Here is a 21653-nt window from a genome sequence, read left to right as displayed (position 1 = left end):
TAAATATGTGTTTAGGTTCTAGAAAAAAAGATACACTGTAAAAATACACTGTAAAAAATATACTGTAAAAAAAAATACACTGTAAAAAACAAGTATTTCCTTTGTTTTAAAATGAAACTGTAGGCTTCTTTCCAGATAAAGTAATTGCTCCATTTCAGTCATATTTTAAAAATGTGTCTAAGGTTGTTTCTTATGCTTTCACCTCATACATTGTGGTGTTAGTGTTTTCACAGATAAGATTTTAGATTGGGGATTTGGAGGATTTCTCTTTAATGACAGATAACAGAAAGTGGATCTAGTGAATGAGAAGATTACAAAGGTGGGAGAGATGACAGGTAAAACAGTACACACCAATAAGAAAGGGATGTGAAAAAGAAGCGAAAGATGAAAGTGTGAGTGTGTTAGTTGCTCAGTGTGAGCAATGCTTTGTGACCCCATCGACTGTAGCCCACCAGGTTCCTCTGCCCATGGAACTCTCCAGGCAAGAATACTGGAATGGGTAGGCACTCCCTTCTTCAGGGGATCCTCCCGAGCCAGGGATCGAACCAGGCTCTCCCACATTACAGACAGATTCTTTACAATCTGAGCTACCAGGGAAGACCCAAGAAAGGAACGGGCACTTTAAATTTAAGGACCACATACTATAAATTGACTGATCAAGAGAGAAGGGATGAAATGGAAGGTTATTGACCTAATTATCTTTATTGGGTGCTTGTTACTTATAGTGTAGAAATAAGATGTCAGAATCCACTAACTAGAAGGGTCTAGGAAATACATAATTAAATATGTCATACCTAAGTGTATCTAAACAGAGACTCCTAAAAAGGTAGACTGTAAATCTACTAGAAGGGCTTCCCAAGAGGAGGAAGCCAGGGTAGGTGCCAAGGAAATGCCAACTCTAGGAATAGGATGAAAGCCAGAAATCTCTTCTTCAACCTCAGTAAAGACTGTGTCTCTGACAGACATAATACTGACACTCAGTTTTGTTTTAAAACAAATAAGCATTTTGTGAATAGACAAATACAACAACCTGAGAGGTAAGCAAATATTAGACCCAACTTTACAGACAAATTATAGAAACAGAGGCTGATTGCAGAACATCAAGCCTTACCACACTAGGTAAAACTTACTGATCCTGGAATATGAAAGAGAACTCAGGACCACACACGAAGCTATCCTATCTCACCATGACACTCCAAGCCTTCTGACATAGTTCCTAAACAATGAACATATCAAAACATTGTACTTGGCATGATAAGGAAAATATATATATATATATATATATAATCTGGTTCCTACCATTATGTGTGTGTGTGTGTGAATCACTCAGTCATTTCTGACTCTCATCATTGATGAGGTTACAATTTGACATTTGTATATCTATATGATGCTACGGTATAGTAGGTAATTTGAATTTTGCCTGATCAAAATGGTGGAGTAGAAGGACATGTGCTCAACTTCTGCCAGAACACAAAAATCACAGCTTAGATTATTCAGATATGACCTAATCAAATCCTTTATGATTATACGGTGGGGGTGATGAATAGATTCAAGGGATTAGATCTGAAAAGAAAGTACCTGAAGAACTATAGATGGAGGTTCATAACACTGTATAGGAGGTGGTGACCAAAACAATCCCCAAGAAAAAGAAATGCAAGAAGGCAAAATGGTTGTCTGAGGAGGCCTTATAAGTAGCTGAAAAAAGAAGAAAAGTGAAAGGCAAAGGAGAAAGGGAAAGATATACCCAAATAAATGCAGAGTTCCAAAGAATAGCAAGGAGAGATAATAAAGCCTTCTTAAGTGAACAATGCAAAGAAATAGAGGAAAGCAATAGAATGGGAAAGACTAGAGATATCTTAAAGAAAATTAGAGATACCAGGGAATATTTCATGCAGTGATGGGCACAATAAAGGACAGAAATGTCAAGGACCTAACAGAAGCAAAAGAGATGTGGCAAAAATACACAGAACTATACAAAAAAGGTCTTAATGACCCAGACAAATGGCATGGGCCACTTATCTAGAGCCAGACATCTTGGAGTGTGAAGTCAAGTAGGCCTTAGAAAGCATTACTATAAACAAAACTAGTGGAGGTGATGGAATTCTGGCTGATCTATTTCAAATCCTAAAAGATGATGCTGTGAAAGTGCTGCACTCAATATGCCAGCAAATTTGGAAAACTCTTTCAGCAGTGGTCACAGGACTGGAAAAGGTCAGTTTTTACTCCAATCCCAAAGAAGGGCAATGTCAAAGAATGTTCAAATTACCATACAGTTACATTCATTTCACATGCTAACAAGGTAATGCTCAAAATCCTTCAAGCAAGGCTTAGCAGTAAGTGAGAACTGAGAACTTCCAGATGTACAAGTTGGATTTAGAAAAGGCAGAGGAACCAGAGATTAAATTTTCATCAGTTAGATCATAGAAAAGTCAAAGGAACCCAAGAAAACATATATTTTTATTTCATTGCCTATGCTAAAGCCTTTGATTGTGTGGATCACAAGCTGTGGAAAATTCTTCAAAAGATGGGAATACCAGACCACCTTAACTTTATCCTGAGAAACCTGTAGGCAGGACAAGAAGCAACAGTTAGAAATGAACATGGAAAAATGGATTGGTTCAAAATTAGGAAAGAACTATGACAAGACTGTATATTGTCACCCTGCTTATTTAACTTCTATGCAGATTACATCATGCAAAATGCTGGGCTGGATGACTCACAAACTGGAATCAAGATTGCCAGGAGAAATAACAACCTCAGACACATAGATGATACCTCTTTAAAGTGATGAGGAACTAAAGTGCCTCTTGATAAAATTTTAAAAAGAGGGTGAAAAAGCTAGCTTAAAACTCAATATTCAAAAAATGAAGATCATGGCATCTGCTCTCATCATTTCACAGCAAAAAGATGGGGAAACAATGGTAACAGTGATAGACTTTATTTTCTTGGGCTCCAAAATCACTGCAGACGTTGTCTGTAGCCATCAAGTTAAAAGATGATCGATCGCTCCATGAAAGAAAAGCTATGACCAACCTAGACAGTGTATTAAAAAGCAGAGACATCACTTTGCCAACAAAGGTCCATATAGTCAAAGATATGGTTTTTCCAGTAGTCATGTACAGGTGTGAAAATTGGACCATAAAGAAGGCTGAGTGCCAAAGAATTGATGCTTTCAAAATTCTGATTTTGGATAAGACTCTTGAGAGTCCCTTAGACAGCAAAGAGATCAAACCAGTCAATAGTGAAGGAAATCAACTCTGAATATTCATTGGAATGTCTGATGCTGAAGCTGAAGCTCAAGTCCTTTGGCCACCTGATGTGAAGAGCTGACTCTTTGGAAAAGACCCTGATGCTGGAAAAGATTCAGGGCAGGAGAAGTAGGGAGTAACAAAGAATTAGATGGTTGAATGGCATCACCAACTCAATGGACATGAGTTTGAGCAAATGCCAAGAGACAGTGAAGGACAGGGAAGCCTGGTCCACTGCAGTCCACTGGAACAGCAACAACAACAACAACTTATTAATTTAGTAATTGGGGAAATTGTTTAACTTCTTTATCTTGCAAATCAACCTTTCAGGTTGTTAAGACTGGAGATATCATATATTATTAGTTTAGTACATGCCAAACCTTCAATAAATGGCAGCTATTTGTATGTATTTACACAAGTAAACCATGCTTATTTTCACTTTCTTCAAATAAAAGAACAATATAGGAATTAGAACAAATCTTTGCTTAATTTTTAGAATTTTATAATTATAACAGAGGATTTCAAAGAATTATTACCTACTTATTCCAAATCAGGTTTTACATAGGTATAGTTCCATAGATGGGCTTCCCTGTTGGCTTAGTGGTAAAGAATCCACCCACCAATGCAGGAGACGTGGGTTTGATCCCTGGGTTGGGAAGATACCCTGGAGAAAGAAAGGGCAACCCACTCTAGTATTCTTACCTGGCAAATCCCATTGACAGAGGAGCCTGGCAGACTATAGTCCATGGGGTCACAAAAGAGTCAAACACAATTTAGAGACTGTTTTGGTGTTTTAGTCACTAAGTCATGTCTGACTCTTTTTGTGCCATTTTTTTAGTGACTAAACAATAACAAGTTCCATAGATAAAGACTGGTATGCAAATAGAGAATTATATTGTGGAGTCTCAGGTTAAAGATAATGAGCTTGAAAATAAGGTCCCCCTTTTTGAAATATCATGTAAAACATTTAACACTGAGAGAGAAATAAAAAGGATTCAAATAATTAGAAATATAAAATAATTTATCAGAGATACCTCAGTTTATTTTCCCAAATAAGGTGGCTCTAAACAATGAAATAAATATCTAAAAGAGAGAACAAACTGAAAAAAAAAAAACTAAAACTAAAAGCTAATATCTCATACATAAAACAATCACACAGTTTAAGTTAGTGAATGAATTCTGTAGTTACATTGTCTAGTTTCACATCCCAACTACAACACTTTTTGACAAGTTCTTTACATCTCTATACATTAAAACAAATGATATCAGTATCTATTTTGTCAGATTGTTATGCCAAGTAAGTTTATGTATATAAAATGCTTAGAGGGGCTTCCCAGGTGGAGCAGTGGTAAAGAATCCACTTGCCAATGCAGGAGACACAAGAGATGTGTGTCTGATGCTCAGCTCACAGAAGATACCCTGGAGAAGGAAATGGCAACCCAGTCCAGTATTTTTGCCTGGAAATTTCCATGGACAGAGGAGTCTGGCAGGCTACAGTCCATGGGGTCCCAAAGAGTCGAACATGACTGAGCAACTGAGCATTGAACACATACCAAGTGCTTAAAACAGTAAGTCCTAAACAAATGTTATCACGATTATCATCATCACCATCACCATCATCATCACCATCACAATTAAAATATAATTATAGATATGCTCTGCACAATTTGAGAAGCATCTTGAGGGAGGTAGTTTTAAGAACTAAGAAAGAATGATTCTTTTGTGTGATGATTATCTTGACTATGGTTAGTTAACTTACTTGATAAGAATATTATTCCAATTTGTCCAAAGTCAAAGGTTTGATTTTTACGTGGATATGCTGGCTACATTCCATGACCACAAATTAAGACACTAATTCTAAGCAGTTCTATTTAATAAATTCTCCAGGTTTTTACAAGGTGACTGGCAAAAAGTGCATACTGATTAATCTAAATTCATGAATAACTTTAGAAAAAATGAATCTATAAATACATTATTTTTGAACATAGTTCAGTCATATGGTCTTAATATATTATAAATTCTAGAACTTGAAAAATATTTAAAGATGATCTGGAGCCAAGTCATTAATTTTTATAAGGAAAAAAGACAGAGACAAAAAATGACAAGATCACATGGGATTACTCTGTGGCTGAGCTAGAACTCTTAGCTCATATTTTGTTTTGGTTTTCGACTACATATATTCATTAAATACAGGATTTTTAAGATCTCTGAGAACTTTCTAAAATTTTATTTGTCATGATGGTTTATTATTCCATTATAAAAAACTCAGTCCTGGTGACAGAATATAAACTTTGAAGGCCATTGCAAGGACTTTGTTATGAGAAAAATGAAAAGCCATTTTCAGGCATTGAGCATGTAAGATTAAAAGACATTACCTGACTTAAATTTTTAGAAGACCCCTTTACCTTAAGAATAGATGTGGGAAGGGGCAAGGATCAATTAGTAGGTTTTTACAAAAACCCAAGGGAGAGATGATGTTGGCTTGGACTAGGATGGTAATGGAAAGAATGGTATTAAGTCATCAAAGTCTATATATGTTTTGACTGTAGCACAAACAATATTTCTTTCTGTGTTGGATGTGACATGTAAGAGAAAAGAGGAGTCAAGGGGAGGCAAAGGAACACAAATCTCCATTTAGGAATTTCTGTTATTTTTTTCTTAACTAAATGTATCTTGCTGCAGTCTACACCATGATTACTTATTTTTATCTCTATTAAAAGAGGCCCATCGCCATCTATACAATGTCTTCTCTGAAATCAGCAGCATCCAGAACTAGACCATGTATTGTGAAAGAAACTAAATAGTGGCTCCTGACCTCAAAGGAGTTTAGTATTTGGTAAGTTAAAGCCCCTTATATGGGAAGGAGATCTTTTTGACAGCACTACAAATGTAGCTAGAAGTTGCAACTTGGTATTAAACTAGAACCCTTCTGGACATGTCTGCAAAAATTAGGGAACCAAGCTAATCAAATGTCATTGGCATGAGAAAGAGGGGAGTGTTTGGGTTAGAATTCATCATACAGGAATTGGGAGAATCAAGCTTCTGAAGGAAAGGCTAACTAGGTATGCCGTAGTGTTACTTCTCGTCTTTATTGCCAGCTCAGCTCCCTCTGGACTCATATCTGGATTCATATCTCTCCCAAGGAAGGGAGAGAGCTATGAACAAAGAATGGGTTTTCCACCAAATTCTCTAATATATGAGAGTAAAAGCCACCTTGATAGACCCTCATGGTATACAGCCCAGAAAATCAGAAAAGCACTGCATGCCGTAGCTTTGACATCTCCAGGGTTCCAAGCTTTACTGGCAGTGACTATTGTACAGGAAGTGTCCTTAGAAGCACAGGTGCTCGTTGTGATTACGGTATCTTTAGGATACATCAGTAGAGCCCGAGGCAGAGAAAGAGAGGAGTAAAAGAAGTAGATATCCCAGGCAGGTGACCTCATCAGGAAGAAGCACATGTGAGACTCAGAAATACCTATATGGACTCAGTTCCATTATTAGCAGGTAAGCAAGACCCAGAGAGATAAGATAAGGGAATGAACTCTTTACACTCCAATTACTCAGTACAGAATTTAGTCATCACTAGGTTGTCTTTATACCCCCCCAAAGCTCACATATTTGCTACATTCTGCTCAAGATCTCCAGAATCCAGGTTGTAAGCTTCTCTTTGGAGATATTAAATGGAATGAATCCAGCAAAACAGACTTTTCTTCTTTTGAATATGGTAAACATGAGAATTTTTTAAAAAACCAGCACCCTTCATAAAAGCAGTCACTTTAAAAATCAATTAAAAAATTAAATATCTATCTGTCATCTGTCCTGTGCATATATTAAGAATGGTTATTCCACGTAACATTTCAACAATGCTGTTTACATTCTTTTTCACTCATAAAGGAAGTAACATTCCTTCTTTAAACACATCTTCTTTAGAGATGCTTTCTTAAATAGCTTCAAACAACTGCATCATGTCAAAAAAGCCAAAAAGACACTCTGTGGCAGTGTGTCAATTTCACCCAAATTCAATCATTTTTTTAAATCTTGAATTATACTTTGACCTTGACTTCATAGCTCTTAGATCATTTCTTTGTTTCTTTATTCATTTAATTGTATTTCTGTCCTACCTTCTACTCAAAAGTCTTTGATGGGCTCTGTGCGTCTAGCTCCAGATGATAGTAAACCTGGTTTTACTAGCATTTCAGTCATTATTACAAGGGCAGGTCAGAAGGAAAAGGTCCTGGGTAAGTGTCCACACCACTCTATCCACTTTCCTAGAGAAGGGGGTGAGTGGTTAAGGCACTTTGGCAGGTGAGAAAAGATTGTACTTTAGCCAGAAGAGAAGATGGAGGAGAAAAAGAGATCTGGAAAAAATGCGATGGCACCCCACTGCAGTACTCTTGCCTGGAAAATCCCATGGACGGAGGAGCCTGGTGGGCTGCAGTCCATGGGGTCGCTAAGAGTCAGACATGACTGAGAGACTTCACTTTCACTTTTCACTTGCATGCATTGGAGAAGGAAATGGCAACCCACTCCAGTGTTCTTGCCTGGAGAATCCCAGGGACAGGGGAGCCTGGTGGGCTGCCGTCTCAGGGGTCGCACAGAGTCGGACATGACTGAAGCGACTTAGCAGCAGCAGCAGAGTCAGAGATCAGAGGAAGCTTTCATTCTGGTACGTTTAGTAGGTTCCTTGGAAAAATTCATCAGTTCTGTCATGTATTCATATTAGAAGAAGGCAAATTAAACAAGATACCTGTTAGGTCAAAGATCCTATGAAAAATATGATGATATTGAAAATCTATTCCCACACAAGTACACATGGTATAGAAAGAAGACAGACTAACCCACCACCTGCAATTCCAGAAATCACATGCTGACAGCACCACTATTGGCCATCCCATATATGTAAGAGATTAAATGACCAAGTACCAGAGTTTGGCTGCATGTCCACACCTGCATTCAGCTAGTCTTCTACATTTCAGACCTGAATATATATTTCCATCTTCACTACTACCCTTTATCCACCAAGACCTCGTTAAGATATCTATACTTAGGAATATAAGACATGCGGTTTGGGGAGGAGGAGAGGTAGAAGCCCAGAAGCAAATGAAAAGAACAATTTACCACGACAAAACATTCCAGCAACAATTTCCCGCTTTTTTCTGAAACTCTCTCATCATCTTGTCATCCACTGCTCTGCTCTGCTCTTCTTTATCATGAAAACGGCAATAGCCTCACTCTCAGTGAGATTCAGGACCAAAGCACATCTCACTGTTTTGGAGTCAGGGAGTCCAGTTCAATGAGAGCAAGTTGTGTGGGGGGTGTTAGAGAGAGATAGAGAAAGAGAGGGAGAAAGAGATAGAAATTTACCTTCCGATGAGTGAGAACTCGCCCACGACGCCAAGGCGCCGCATGGCGCTCAGGAGGCCCCGGACAGTCATCCCTTCGCAGAAGCACACCACCACTCTGGCCTTGGGAAGCCGCTCTCGGAGCTTGCGCAGAAGTCGGTCAAAGCTCTTCTCCCCAGCGTTGCTGTAGATTTTGTCTGAGTGGGCGATGCAGAGGCCTTCCTGGGCGGCCAGCTCTTTGAAAGCATCCATTCCGCTCTCACCATAATTCCCTGTCCAGAAACAATCAGCAGATGTTCAAGACAACCTGACAAGGACAGTACTCACAAGCTAGAACAAAGACTCATTAGTCCCAGAGAACAGAGAGAACTGACTTGCCAAGTAATTTGAAAATATAACTGGGACTGAAGGAAGATCTGGATGGAGTAAAGAAAATAATCAAATGTAATCAAACTATCAACTCTGAAAGAAATAGAAAATTAGTAACTTGGGTGTCCACAGTGAAAATGGTTTTGAGACATAAAATATGCTGTCCTGTTTTACAGCCATCATCACTAGTGGCTGTCCCAGATTTTAGCGATATGGGAGAGGTCAGCACATAGGGATAGGAGGTCAGCCAGCACAATGAGACATGTTCAGTTGAGGACTTGCTTCATCTGGCTGCCAGGTTAAGAGCAGACATTCAAGCTGATAGCAAGTCCTGCCACATTTCCATGAAGAGTGAGTAAGCCAAGCAAATGGAGCACCTGGCCAGGCTGGACTACACAGATAAAAACCGGCTACAAGGCTCAATCGAAGCTGCTACAGGGATCAATCATAAAATTCTTTCACTTTATCAATAGCCTCTGATAAAGTGAAAGAATTATAGGAGATTTGGTCTTATGCTTTGGTTTCAATATTATTATAATAAAATATACTTTAAAAGTAAGAAATAGAAATCAATGAAATAAAGCAAGTATCAGGACTTCTTCCCTGGTGGTCCAGTGGTTAAGGATCTGCCTGCCGATGCAGGGGACACAGGTTTGATCCCTGATTTCAGAAGATTCCACATGCCCCTGGACAACTAAGCTCCGGCACCACAACTAGTGAAGCCCACAAGCCTAGAGCTCCTGCTTCACAGGAGAAGCCACTGCAATGAGAAGCCCAGGCACCGCAACTAGAGTGTAGCCCATGCTGGTCGTAACTAGAGAAAGCCTGTGCACAACGGTGAAGACCTAGTGCAGAAACAAATAAATAACAAAAATGCCACAAAAGACAAGTATCACATCATGTCAGCTCCCCATCTCTCTATTTCACGGATGGATTTAGCCCCCACGTCCTCTGTACCTCCACGCCTGTCTCCAAGTTTAGGGATTTTGATACCCATGTAAATGACTTGGGTTTTCTCAACCTCCTCTATCCAGTGATATTTCCTGTAACTCAGTTACTTTCATGTTCACACGTTTAACCTTGTATTCACAAATGTTTCTAATATCTCTGAATGTGGATATCAAGCATCCCAGTCTCTGTTTTTGTCCTCATCATTAGAGCGCATATATTTTACCATTCCATCTCCAGCAATTTTTTCAACCTCATATTTTATTTTGTACTCAGCTCAAAGTAACCTGCCAGTTAATGCTGATCATATCCCTTGATTTTTCTAATTTTTGTACATTACCTGAAATTTTTTCTTATTTAGTTTTCTCTTCCCCCTAGTTCCATGAGAACATCTTGTTCTGAATAAGTCATAATTCATTTATCCAATGATGTAGTCTTAGTATTTAGAATAATTCTAGACACTAAATGCACAGTAAAACTACATTTGTTGTAACAACCCAGTAGATGAAGAGGCAAAAATTATAAATAAGCAATGAAAACAATATAAGTAAAAGTGGGTAATAGTATATGAAAAAAATCACTGAATCTCAGTAATTATGAAGATAGTACAGTTAAAATAAGATGCTATTTTTTCATGATACTATTTATTTATCAGATTGTCAGAATTTCAAAGATTCATGATGTTCATTATTGGAAAGGCACAAATACATTCACTTTTGGTAAGAGTAGTTCAAATTTTAGTGGACAGTCTGGCATTAGCTTTCAAATTTTTTCAAGGTAAATATCACATATCACATTTATTGCACAATATATAGCAAGAGTTAAGTAAAAGAACTTTAAAACAATGATACTATCCATTAAGAACTTACTATTGAAATCTCAATGTCTATAAAATTTTCATGGACATTGTTGAAATCTAATAAGATTATCCTGTCTTTTTAAAAAGAAAACGTTCTTGTTTCCTGTTCCATAATACTAAATTACCAAATTAAAGTTTTTGCCTCTTCTTTTAACTACCTTCAGTGGCCTCATACAGTCCAGTAAAACCCAAATGGAAGATTGAACACATGACAAAATCCTCAGCTCCCTGGACTTTGGAAGCATATCATGGCTCAGACAAGAGGCACTAACTGATAATAAGGGGAAGACTGCAGCTGGCAAGTGAATGGCTCATCTGTCTGCAGCAGAGGGTGCAAGGAAGGAAGTCAGATGCCGCTTACTCACAATAAAGGCAGGTTCAGAAATCTATGAGGTACATAGACATTACCAGCCAACTCTTTCAGCCAAAGGCACTAAAAAGGCATCATAAAATGGTGTTACAAGGGAAGCAACTCAATTGCTAGGGTCTATCTTTGGACTCTGATCACAGAAAATGGTTTTACTCTTTTATCAAAACACAAGCAGACTAAATGAGCAAGAATATTCTATGCATTCAAATAAGAAAATTCTTGGTTTTCAGTCTAGTAAAGGCTTTAGACATACTCTATCCAAACTCTTCAGGCTACAGCAAGGAAATTGGGCCAAGTAAAATGGCTCACCAATAGGCATGAAGCTTCTTTGTGTTAGAATTGGAACAGTCTGCCTTATTCCTAAGTTACTGCTTGTATCTCTTTTGTTTTTTGGACAGTTTGAAAGAATTCTCATTGACCAACTTAATAGCAACAAGCAATTAAACATGTATGTTTTTATAATTTTTTTAAATGGCATAGTTTAAATGCTTCTATGACATACTTGTTTCAATTTATTTATTCATATTTTCTTATTTGTAGGGTAGTTATTCATTATACCAATTGATTGAGAGCTGAATATGATGTGATAGATCATATTTAAACTGCTAATTTCTCTTATGAAGGCTGAGACTCCAAACTAGCATATTTCTATGCTGCTGCTACTGCTAAGTCACTTCAGTCATGTCTGATTCTGTGCAATCCCATACACGGCAGCCTACCAGGCTCCTCCATCCCTGGGATTCTCCAGGCAAGAATGCTGGAGTGGGTTACCATATCCTTCTCCAATGCATGAAAGTGAAAAGTGAAAGTAAATTTGCTCAGTCGTGTCTGACTCTTCACGACCCCATGGACTTCAGCCTACCAGGCTCCTCCGTCCATGGGAATTTCCAGGTAAGAGTACTGGAGTGGGTTGCCATTGCCTTCTCCAGTATTTCTATGAAGGTAATTCTAATATAAGACCAAGAATAATAACTTTCACATTTATAAATCTTTATATTTTAAATATCACATTCATAAATATTACCTCTTGTGTACTTGTTACATTGATGATAGTACTAGATACAAATACTATACAAAAGAGGAAGAAAATCACCTCTGGGAAACTTAAAATCACATTGCAGTACTTTTATTTAGTAGAAATGACATGACAAACATGAATGTAAATATTAAATAGAGATGCTGTAGGTTAGGAATCAGGAAAAGCTGCCTAAAGAAAGTGCCTCTTGTTAGCGAGGGTATGGAGAAAAAGGAATCCTTGGACACTGTTGTGCATGCATACTAAGTCACTTCAGTCATGTCTGGCTCTTTGCGACCATATGGACTGTAGCTCGCCAGGCTCCTCTGTCCATGGAATTCTCAGGACAGAACACTGGAGTGGGTTGCCATGCCCTTCTCCATGGGATCTTCCCAATCCAGGGATCGAACCTGGGTCTCCTGCACTGCAGACAGACTTTTTACCATTGGAGTCACCATTGTTGGAAGAGATATAAACTGGTACAGCCATTATGGAAAACAATATGAAGTTCTCCATAATTTTAAAATGAAACTACTATACGATCCAGAAATTACTCTGAAAGTGAAAGTTGCTCAGTCATGTCCAACTCTTTGCAACCCCATGGATTATAGCCTGCCAGGCTCCTCTGTCCATGGAATTCTCCAGGCCAGAATACTAGAGTGGGTAGCCATTCCCCTCTCCAGGGGATCTTGCCAACCCAGGGATCAAACACAGGTCTCCCACATTGCAGGCAGATTATTTACCATCTAAGCTACCAGGGAACTAATCTCTCTACTAAGGATATAAACAAAGGAAATGAAATAAGTATCACAAATAGCCAAGATATGGAAATAGCCTAAGTGTCCATTGATGGGTGAATGAATGGATGAAGAAAATGTAATAATATGTTACATACACATGGAGTGGAATATTATTAATAGAACATTAGCCATAAAATGGAATATTAGCCACAAAATGAAATATTTGTCATTAAAAAATTTCCAGTAGTCATGTATGAATGTGAGAGTTGGACCATAAAGATGGCTGAGCACAGAACAACTGATACTTTCAAACTGTGGTGCTGGAGAAGACACCTGAGAGTCCCTTGGACTGTAAGGAGATCAAACCAGTCAATCCTAAAGGAAATCAACCTTGAATATTTGTTGGAAGGACTGATGCTCAAGCTGAAGTTCTAATCCTTTGGCCACCTGATACAAAGATCCAACTCATGGGAAAAGATCCTGATGCTGGGAAAGATTGAGGGAAGGAGGAGGAGAGTGATGGCTGGATGTTTGGACGGCATCACAGACTCAATGGACATGAGTTTGCACATACTCTGGGAGACAGTAAAGGACAGGGAAGCCTGGCATGCTGTAGTTCCTGGGGTCACAAAGATTCGGACGCAACTTCGTGACTGAACAACAACAAAAAAGACCACCGCTTGCAATAACATTGGTGAACTTAGAGGACTTTATGTTAAGTGAAATAAGCCAGACATAAAAAGACAAATACTGTATGATCTCTCTTATACGTGAAATCTAAAAGAGTTAAGCTCATAGAGCAAGAGTAGAACAGTGGTTACCAGAAGTAAGGGAATGGAGAAACTGGGGAGATGTTGGTCAAGAATGGAAAACTTCAGTTATGAGTAAGTTCTGAGGATCTATTGTACAGCATGGTGACTATACAGTTAGTGACATATATATATATATATTCTAATAATAATAATCTATAGCTAATAATATGTATTGTGTACTTCAAATTTGCTGAGAGTTTCTTAAATGTTCTCAGAAAAAAACAAGAGAAGTAACTATATGAGGTAACGGATGTGTGAATCAACTTGACTGTAGTAATTATTTCACAAAGTATATGTATTTCAAACTACCACATTGCACACCTTAAACATAAGCTATTTTGTTTGTCAATTATACCTCAAAAATCTGGGGGAAAAGAACATGATTTTATTCTGGATCTTAAAATAGAAACAGATTTTTTCCACAGATAGAAAGAAAACTAAAAGACATGTGCTCTTTGCCTGCCTCCCAGGTCACAGCCAAATGATGCCAGCCTGAAAATAAATTACTTAGCACAGAACCTGTCTTCTGTCTCCCTTCCCCTTTCCATCTGACCACCCAGATCTCCTTTTGCCTTTCCTGGTAGTGAGAAATTTTTAAAGATACTTTTCTGTGAGGCTTAGGAGGAGTTTTGAATATATAAAGAACTGACATAATAAAACTCTTAAAAGTGCTATATAAGTTTTAATACCAAAGAAACCCAAAGGAAATCAGTCCTGAATATTCATTGGAAGGACTGATGCTGAAGCTGAAGCTCCAGTACTTTGGCCACCTGATGTGAAGAACTGACTCATTGGAAAAGACCCTGATGCTGGGAAAGATTGAGGGCAGGAAGAGAAGGGGACAACAGAGAATGAGATGGTTGGATGGCATCACCAACTCGAGGGACGTGAGTTTGAGCAAGCTCCGGGAGTTGGTGATGGACAAGGAAGCCTGGCATGCTGCGGTCCATGGGGTTGCAAAGAGTCGGACGTGACTGAGTGACTGAACTGAATTGAAGTGTTAATACTCAGGTCTGGTAAGGAGCTGCATATTTTCATTCAAATAGTTTATTGAGCTCTCAACTTGAAAAAAGTCCCTAGGCTCTGCACTTTGAAGAGTTGCCCAGAATTATTGGACACTGGCTTTACCTTCAACTATTCCTATGACTATTTGATGACTATTTCCTATGTATCTGGCACTGTGCTAAATACCTAAGCATTTTATCTTTCCATCAGAAGCACTCCATATAAAAGTTATAGCTCAGATGGGAATGTGGAAGCTCTTACAAGCTATATACTTTGCCTAAGATCAAACAGTGAAGGTAGGATTCAACATCTAACACAGAAGCTCTCACTCATAACCACCATTTTATACTGCTTCCTACACAGACTTATCATACAGCTATGAAGTCATGACACAAGCACACAAAATACAGCAACAGTACCAAGCTGAATATGCTACATGTGATATGCAAAATACCACAATTCTAAATTTCTGAATGAGAAAGCAGAGATGATCAGAGAATACCTCTTGGGAAAAGTAGGAATGAAACTGAGTTCTTGAAGAATGTAAGCAAGGGACTGGCTTTCAGAGTAAGTGAAAGTGAATTAGAATCCACAAAAGGTACTTTTAGAGACAATGAGTAGAGAAGTTTCATTGGAACAGAAGGTTCTTGGTTTATAGAATGACACTCTGTACAGCAGATCTCAAGTAAAGCATCTGGCATACCACTACCAGAGTGCAACATGGAAATGTGCTATATGTTGCTGTGTTGTAGCAGATTTTATAACAGACTTTATCACTGTTATGATGTTGCCCAAATCCTAGAGAGTAAGAGAGAGAAGGAAGAATGGCATCTGACAAAGTCCATAAAACATAAAATTGAAATATATTGAAACATTTTTATCCTACATTAGTTATATGAGAAAAAGATTTACAGAGAGTATTCTGTAAATATTCTGTAAAAATTCTGTAAGAATATTCTGTAAATTTGCAGAGTATCAAGATATTCTGCAAAACAAGCCTTTAAATAGAATATGTGGGGGATTAATGAGAGAGAACATGGGGTTTGCAAATAAATCTCTATAGTTGAATAACAAAAGTATCTAAACATAATAGATGTGGACATATTATACAAGGGCAAAATTAATAAAAGTACTGAAAATAGGGGTAAAAACTAGAACTATCTCAAAACAATGACAACACCTCAATTTTTTAAGCTATAAGGATTTTTTAAAAAGTTAGATATGGTTGGTGTCCTGCAGTCCGTGGGATCACAAAGAGTTGGACATGACTTAGTGACTGAACAACAACAGATATGATTATTATCAGATCATATTGACAGACATTAATTCACAAAAGATTGATTTGTAGTGATTTGGTAGGTAAGTTTTTACTAACAAGCTATGAAATAAAATTGTCTTGGGTTTCATAATTATTGAACTATCATCATGGGAAAAAGTAGGTCTTTATATTGATTGTTTTTTCTTCAACTCTTAAAATATTGAGGACATTTAAAAAGCAATCTGAATTCTTCTTAGTGGCTATAATAACATTTCAGCATTTATTTTGAATGAAGTCCAATTCCTGTTACTGCATCTTCATAAATGACCTTGGTCAAACAACAGCATTCAAAATATCTCATCCCTACACACATACAACTCAGTTATATGAGGGGAAATATTTATACAGGGAAAATATGTACATATTTCTTCACTTTCCTTAAAGAAGGAATGGTATTATTTTCAAAGATTCACTAGTCTAATGCGCTGCTGCTGCTGCTAAGCCGCTTCAGTCATGTCCAACTCTGTGCAACCCCATAGATGGCAGCCCACCAGGCTCCCCCATCCCTGGGATTCTCTAGGCAAGAATACTGGAGTGGTTTGCCATTTCCTTCTCCAATATATGAAAGTGAAAAGTGAAAGTGAAGTCGCTCAGTCGTGTCCGACTCTTAGCGACACCATGGACTGCAGCTTACCAGGCTCCTCCATCCATGGGATTTTCCAGGCAAGAGTACTGGAGTGGAGTGCCATTGCCTTCTCCAGTCTTATGCACTAGACTTCCTCAATCTCTGTCTTACTTCATGCTTACATTCGTCCCTTGGTATTCTGTGGTAGTCTTAGAATGTTGTGTTATGTTGTGTTGTTGCTTAGTCCTCAGAACTATTATTGTGTTGCTATTTATTCTAATTCATGTCTGACTCTGCAAGCCCATGGACTACAGCCCATCATGCTCCTCTGTCTATACGATTTCCCAAGCAAAAATACTGGAGAGGATTGTCATTTCCTTTTCCAGGGGATGTTCCCGAACCAGGTATCAAACCCTGTCTCCTGCATTAGCAGATGGATTCTCCATCACTGAGAAGCCCAGGAAGCCCCTGGTTGATGATACATCCCTTGGGTTATGGGCCAGTCCCTATCCAAGGTCCTGAAAACGTATTATTCTGCCTCCTGCTAGGAAGGATTGGGGGCAGGAGGAGAAGGGGACGACAGAGGATGAGATGGCTGGATGGCATCACCGACTTAATGGACATGAGTTTGAGTGAATTCTAGGAGTTGGTGATGGACAGGGAGGCCTGGCATGCTGCAGTTCATGGGGTCGCAAAGAGTCGGACATGGCTGAATGACTGAACTAAACTGAACTGAACTGTGACATCTTGGACAAATAAGAAAATATCCCATTTTTAAAAGAACTATGATAATGAAAATTGATTTCACAGCACCTTCAAGAAACCTACTGCCAATATCCAATAATCATTACTATCAGGAAAATTTTCTTTGTGATCTAAATCCTGTACAACAAAATCTAAATTTATATCTCCTTCACTCTCAGAGGACACAGATATCAGCTTGTTTGAATCCTTTCTCTCCTTTTTTTAAAAAGTCTTTCTGGAAGACACAATTCAGCTTTCTATCCTCCCAAAGAAACAACCCCTATTCTTTTAACTTTTCCTGGCAACCTTTTAATTTACTTGGTTCTCCCACTTAACGTGTAGAAGGTGTTGTATTTTCCTGCTCCATTCACACACCTGCAGTCAGCATTATGGGTCTGGTCAGTCAGAGGTGAATGAGTCATCACCTGCTTTAGACATACCAAAGGGAATTTATATGCTAGGTCAGTGAAGGATGTGCCTGAGACAAGGCAGTCAGAGCAAACAGAAGAGAATCATTTGTATCAGCAATTTCACAATACCACCTCTAATTATCCCATTTTGGACAGGTAAAGTCATAGCATCCAAGTTGAAGAAGATTAAGCAAAAGTGACTGCCATCTCTATGCAGTAGGATTGGTGCACCTTTGTCCTTTTGCCCCACCCTGTTTTCAGGATGACTTGTATGACTTGTAGCTGAGTGAATGAGAGGATGAGCCTTGGAGACAGACCAACCTGGTTTGAATCCTGGACCCCGGATGAGGAGATAGCCTTAAGTATTTTCTCTAGACTTCTTTCCTCCTGTGCAGAATGTGCAGAATGGGGGTCATACCATGCACCTCAAAGGATTGTTGTGATTACTGAATTATGTGTATTGATGAACAAAGTTCCTGGAACAAATAAAAATCCAAGAATGGTGCCTAGTGTGATTCTCTCTGTTTCTCTAAAGTTGTAGAATCTAAAACTGGACCTAGGCTTTTTCATTGACTCAAGAGCTTTAGATTCCTTTATTTCTGTGTTCCTATTTATAAAACTCAAGCTCGTGACTGTTTCTTTAACAGCAGTTTTTTGCTCTCCACTCATGGTCACCTTGTTCCAAGTTGTCCCTAGATCATTTTTTCTGTCATTGGTGCAAAAAAAAGCAGTTCCTTTTCCATTTTATTTTTGGACTATTGGTGTTTACACAATGCATTCAAAAGTCTGTGTTTGTCTATATTGAGTCTCTCTGTCACTGAATCTTCTTTAAGTTTCAGATACTTAACCTATTTTAGAGTTTTATGTAATACACCAGTTTGTTGTTTCTCTAACTCAAATTCTTCATGATATGGAGAAAGAAGCTAAGAGAAGGGAAAATGTAAGTGGTATAAAAATATATAGGACATCATCATTCTTGGAGAAAAGCAGCATTTTTCCATTTCAGTTGTCACATGGAAGAAACCGGTTCACAGAAGCAGTTCCTATCTTATCCATCCACTGTCCTTGCCTGTGTGATATTGAATATACCATCACAACTGGGAAAACTGTATCTAGTAAAGAGTTCAGAAGAAGTACCGCCCACCACACCACAAACACACACACACATACAAACACTGTAGTATGCTTTTAATGAAAATATCTCGTATTGGCAAGAATTTATGGAAATGAGCACTCATATACTGCTAATGGTTGTATAAACTGTTCTGATTTTTTTGGTGGAAAATCTGCAGTAGCAATACTTCAAATTACACTCATATTTTTCAACTCAGAAATTTAAGTTTCAGAAAATAATTCCATTGTCCATTTAGTTTCAGTTACAAAGATCTACATCACAGCACGTAAATGGAAAATAGAAAAAAAAAAAAATCCCAAAACAGGGAAGAAAAAATACTGTTTTCTACAGGAAGAGATGGTTAAATAATTATTATATACTGATATAAAGAATACATGCAGCTGTTTCCTATACTTGTATGAAGTTGTATTCCATGTAAAAGGAATATCATATTGAGTATTAAAATGTTAAAAATAGTATGCAAAGTATAAGGTGAATTTTTAATGTATATGTATGTATATAAAGTTTGAAGAATATGCAGAAGATAGAATTAAATATAATTATATTTTTTATTTTTATTATCATTGTTTTTAAATTTACCTAAATAAATCATGTATTATTTAGTACAATTTAGACATTGTATTAAATTTAGACATTGTACAGGAGATAGGAATCAAGACCATCCCCAAGAAAAACAAATGCAAAAAAAGCAAAATGGCTGTCTGAGGAGGCCTTATGAATAGCTGTGAAAAGAAGGGAAGCGAAAAGTAAAGGAGGAAAGGAAAGATATACCCATTTGAATGCAGAGTTCCAAAGAATAGCAAGGAGAGATAAGAAAGCCTTCCTCAGTGATCAATGCAATGAAATAGAGGAAAACAATAGAATGGGAAAGACTAGAGACCTCTTCAAGAAAATTAGACCTACCAAGGGAACACTTCATGCAAAGATGGGCTCAATAAAGGACAGAAATGGTAGGGACCTAACAGAAGCAGAAGATATTAAGAAGAGGTGGCAATAATACACAGAAGAACTGTAAAAAAAAAAAGATCTTCAAGACCCAGATAATCATGATGGTGTGATCACTCACCTAGAGCCAGACATTCTGGAATGTGAAGTCAAATGGGCCTTAGAAAGCATCATTACAAACAAAGCTAGTGGAGGTGATGGAATTCCAGTTGAGCTATTTCAAATCCTGAAAGATGATGCTGTGAAAGTGCTGCACTCAATATGCCAGCAAACTTGGAAAACTCAGCAGTAGCCACAGAACTAGAAAAGGTCAGTTTTAAACTAATGCTAGAAAGAAAGCTGTTCACTGATGTGCAAAAAAACTTACTGTCACTTTGAACTGTTTAAGGCAATTCCATTTTTACAAATTCCTCCACACCAATTTGTATGCTTTAGAGTTATAAGCAGCTATGAGATCTAGGAAAGATTCACAACAGATGCAAAAAACTGTAGTCATATCATTCCTGTATCTGCTGATTTATGCTCTGTTCTAATATTAGCAGATTTTTACAGCATATTGTCAATTTTTCCCTAAGGTGTTGAACTTATTGATACAATAAAGTGATATAAATTAAAAGAATTCCAGTTACACTTAAAAGGACAGAGAGATTAAATTACTGGAATGTCTCAGATCATAATTTAAAATTATTTAATTATATATGTGGTACATACAACATAAAGAGGCAGGGTGATCTCTCTCTCCTGGTAGTTCCACAGTAATTCAGAACAGAGAAGTTCCCAAAGCATTTGCAACTGGCATCTTAAGGACAGCCCTCCATGGTTGTTGACGTCACCCTACATACTGTGTCTCTCCTACCTTATTAACTCTCAGGCTTATTGAATGGCTTCCTTTCAGGTTTGGTTAATTTCTCCCCTCGAATGCATGTCAGTGTATTCTCAATAAGCTCTATTCCCAGCAATCAATAAATAGACACATGTAAAAATTCAAAAAAAAAAGAAAAGAAAAGGTCAGTTTTCATTCCAACCCCAAAGAAAGGCAGTGCCAAAGAATGCTCAAACTACCACACAATTGCACTCATCTCACACACTAGTAAAGTAATGCTCAAAATTCTCCAAGACAGGCTTCAGCAGTACACGAACTGTGAACTTCCAGATGTTCAAGCTGGTTTTAGAAAAGGCAGAGGAACCAGAGATCAAATTGCCAACATCTGTTGGATCATCGAAAAAGCAAGAGAGTTCCAGAAAAACATCTATTTCTGCTTTATGGACTATACCAAAGCCTTTGACTGTGTGGATCACAATAAACTGTGGAAAATTCTGAAAGAGATGGGAATACCAGACCACCTGACCTGCCTCTTGAGAAACCTGTATGCAGGTCAGGAAGCAACAGTTAGAACTGGACATGGAACAACAGACTGGTTCCAAATAGGAACAGGAGTATGTCAAGGCTATATATTGTCACCCTGCTTATTTAACTTATATGCAGAGTACATCATGAGAAACGCTGGGCTGGCGGAAGCACAGCTGGAATCAAGATTGCTGGGAGAAATACCAATAACCTCAGATATGCAGATGACACCACCCTTATGGCAGAAAGTGAAGAAGAACTAAAGAGCTTCTTGATAAAGGTGAAAGAGGAGAGTGGAAAATTTGGCTTAAAGCTTGACATTCAGAAAATGAAGATCATGGCATCAGATCCCATCACTTCATGGCAAATAGATGGGGAAACAGTAGAATCAGTATCTGACTTCATTTTTCTGGGCTCCAAAATCACTGCAGATGGTGACTGCAGCCATGAAATTAAAAGACGTTTACTCCTTGGAAGGAA

General features: G+C 38.0%; 1 protein-coding gene across 1 annotated transcript in view; it reads right to left on the bottom strand.

Annotated features, from left to right (window-relative positions):
* LOC104997048 (metabotropic glutamate receptor 1-like) overlaps positions 1 to 21653 on the bottom strand; it is a gene marked incomplete at its 3' end in the record, with an annotated part of 372491 nt that overhangs the window by 218185 nt on the left and 132653 nt on the right. The window contains exon 2 of the mRNA XM_010851504.1: positions 8613 to 8862. Coding sequence (XP_010849806.1) covers positions 8613 to 8862 — 250 coding nt within the window. The remainder of the gene's footprint in view (positions 1 to 8612; positions 8863 to 21653) is intronic.

Source organism: Bison bison, unplaced genomic scaffold (assembly GCF_000754665.1).
Source record: "Bison bison bison isolate TAMUID 2011002044 unplaced genomic scaffold, Bison_UMD1.0 scf7180017864303, whole genome shotgun sequence".
Classification (NCBI taxonomy): Eukaryota; Metazoa; Chordata; class Mammalia; order Artiodactyla; family Bovidae; genus Bison; species Bison bison.
Note: the sequence above shows the minus strand (reverse complement) of the source record. Positions and strands in the feature narration are given on the sequence as shown.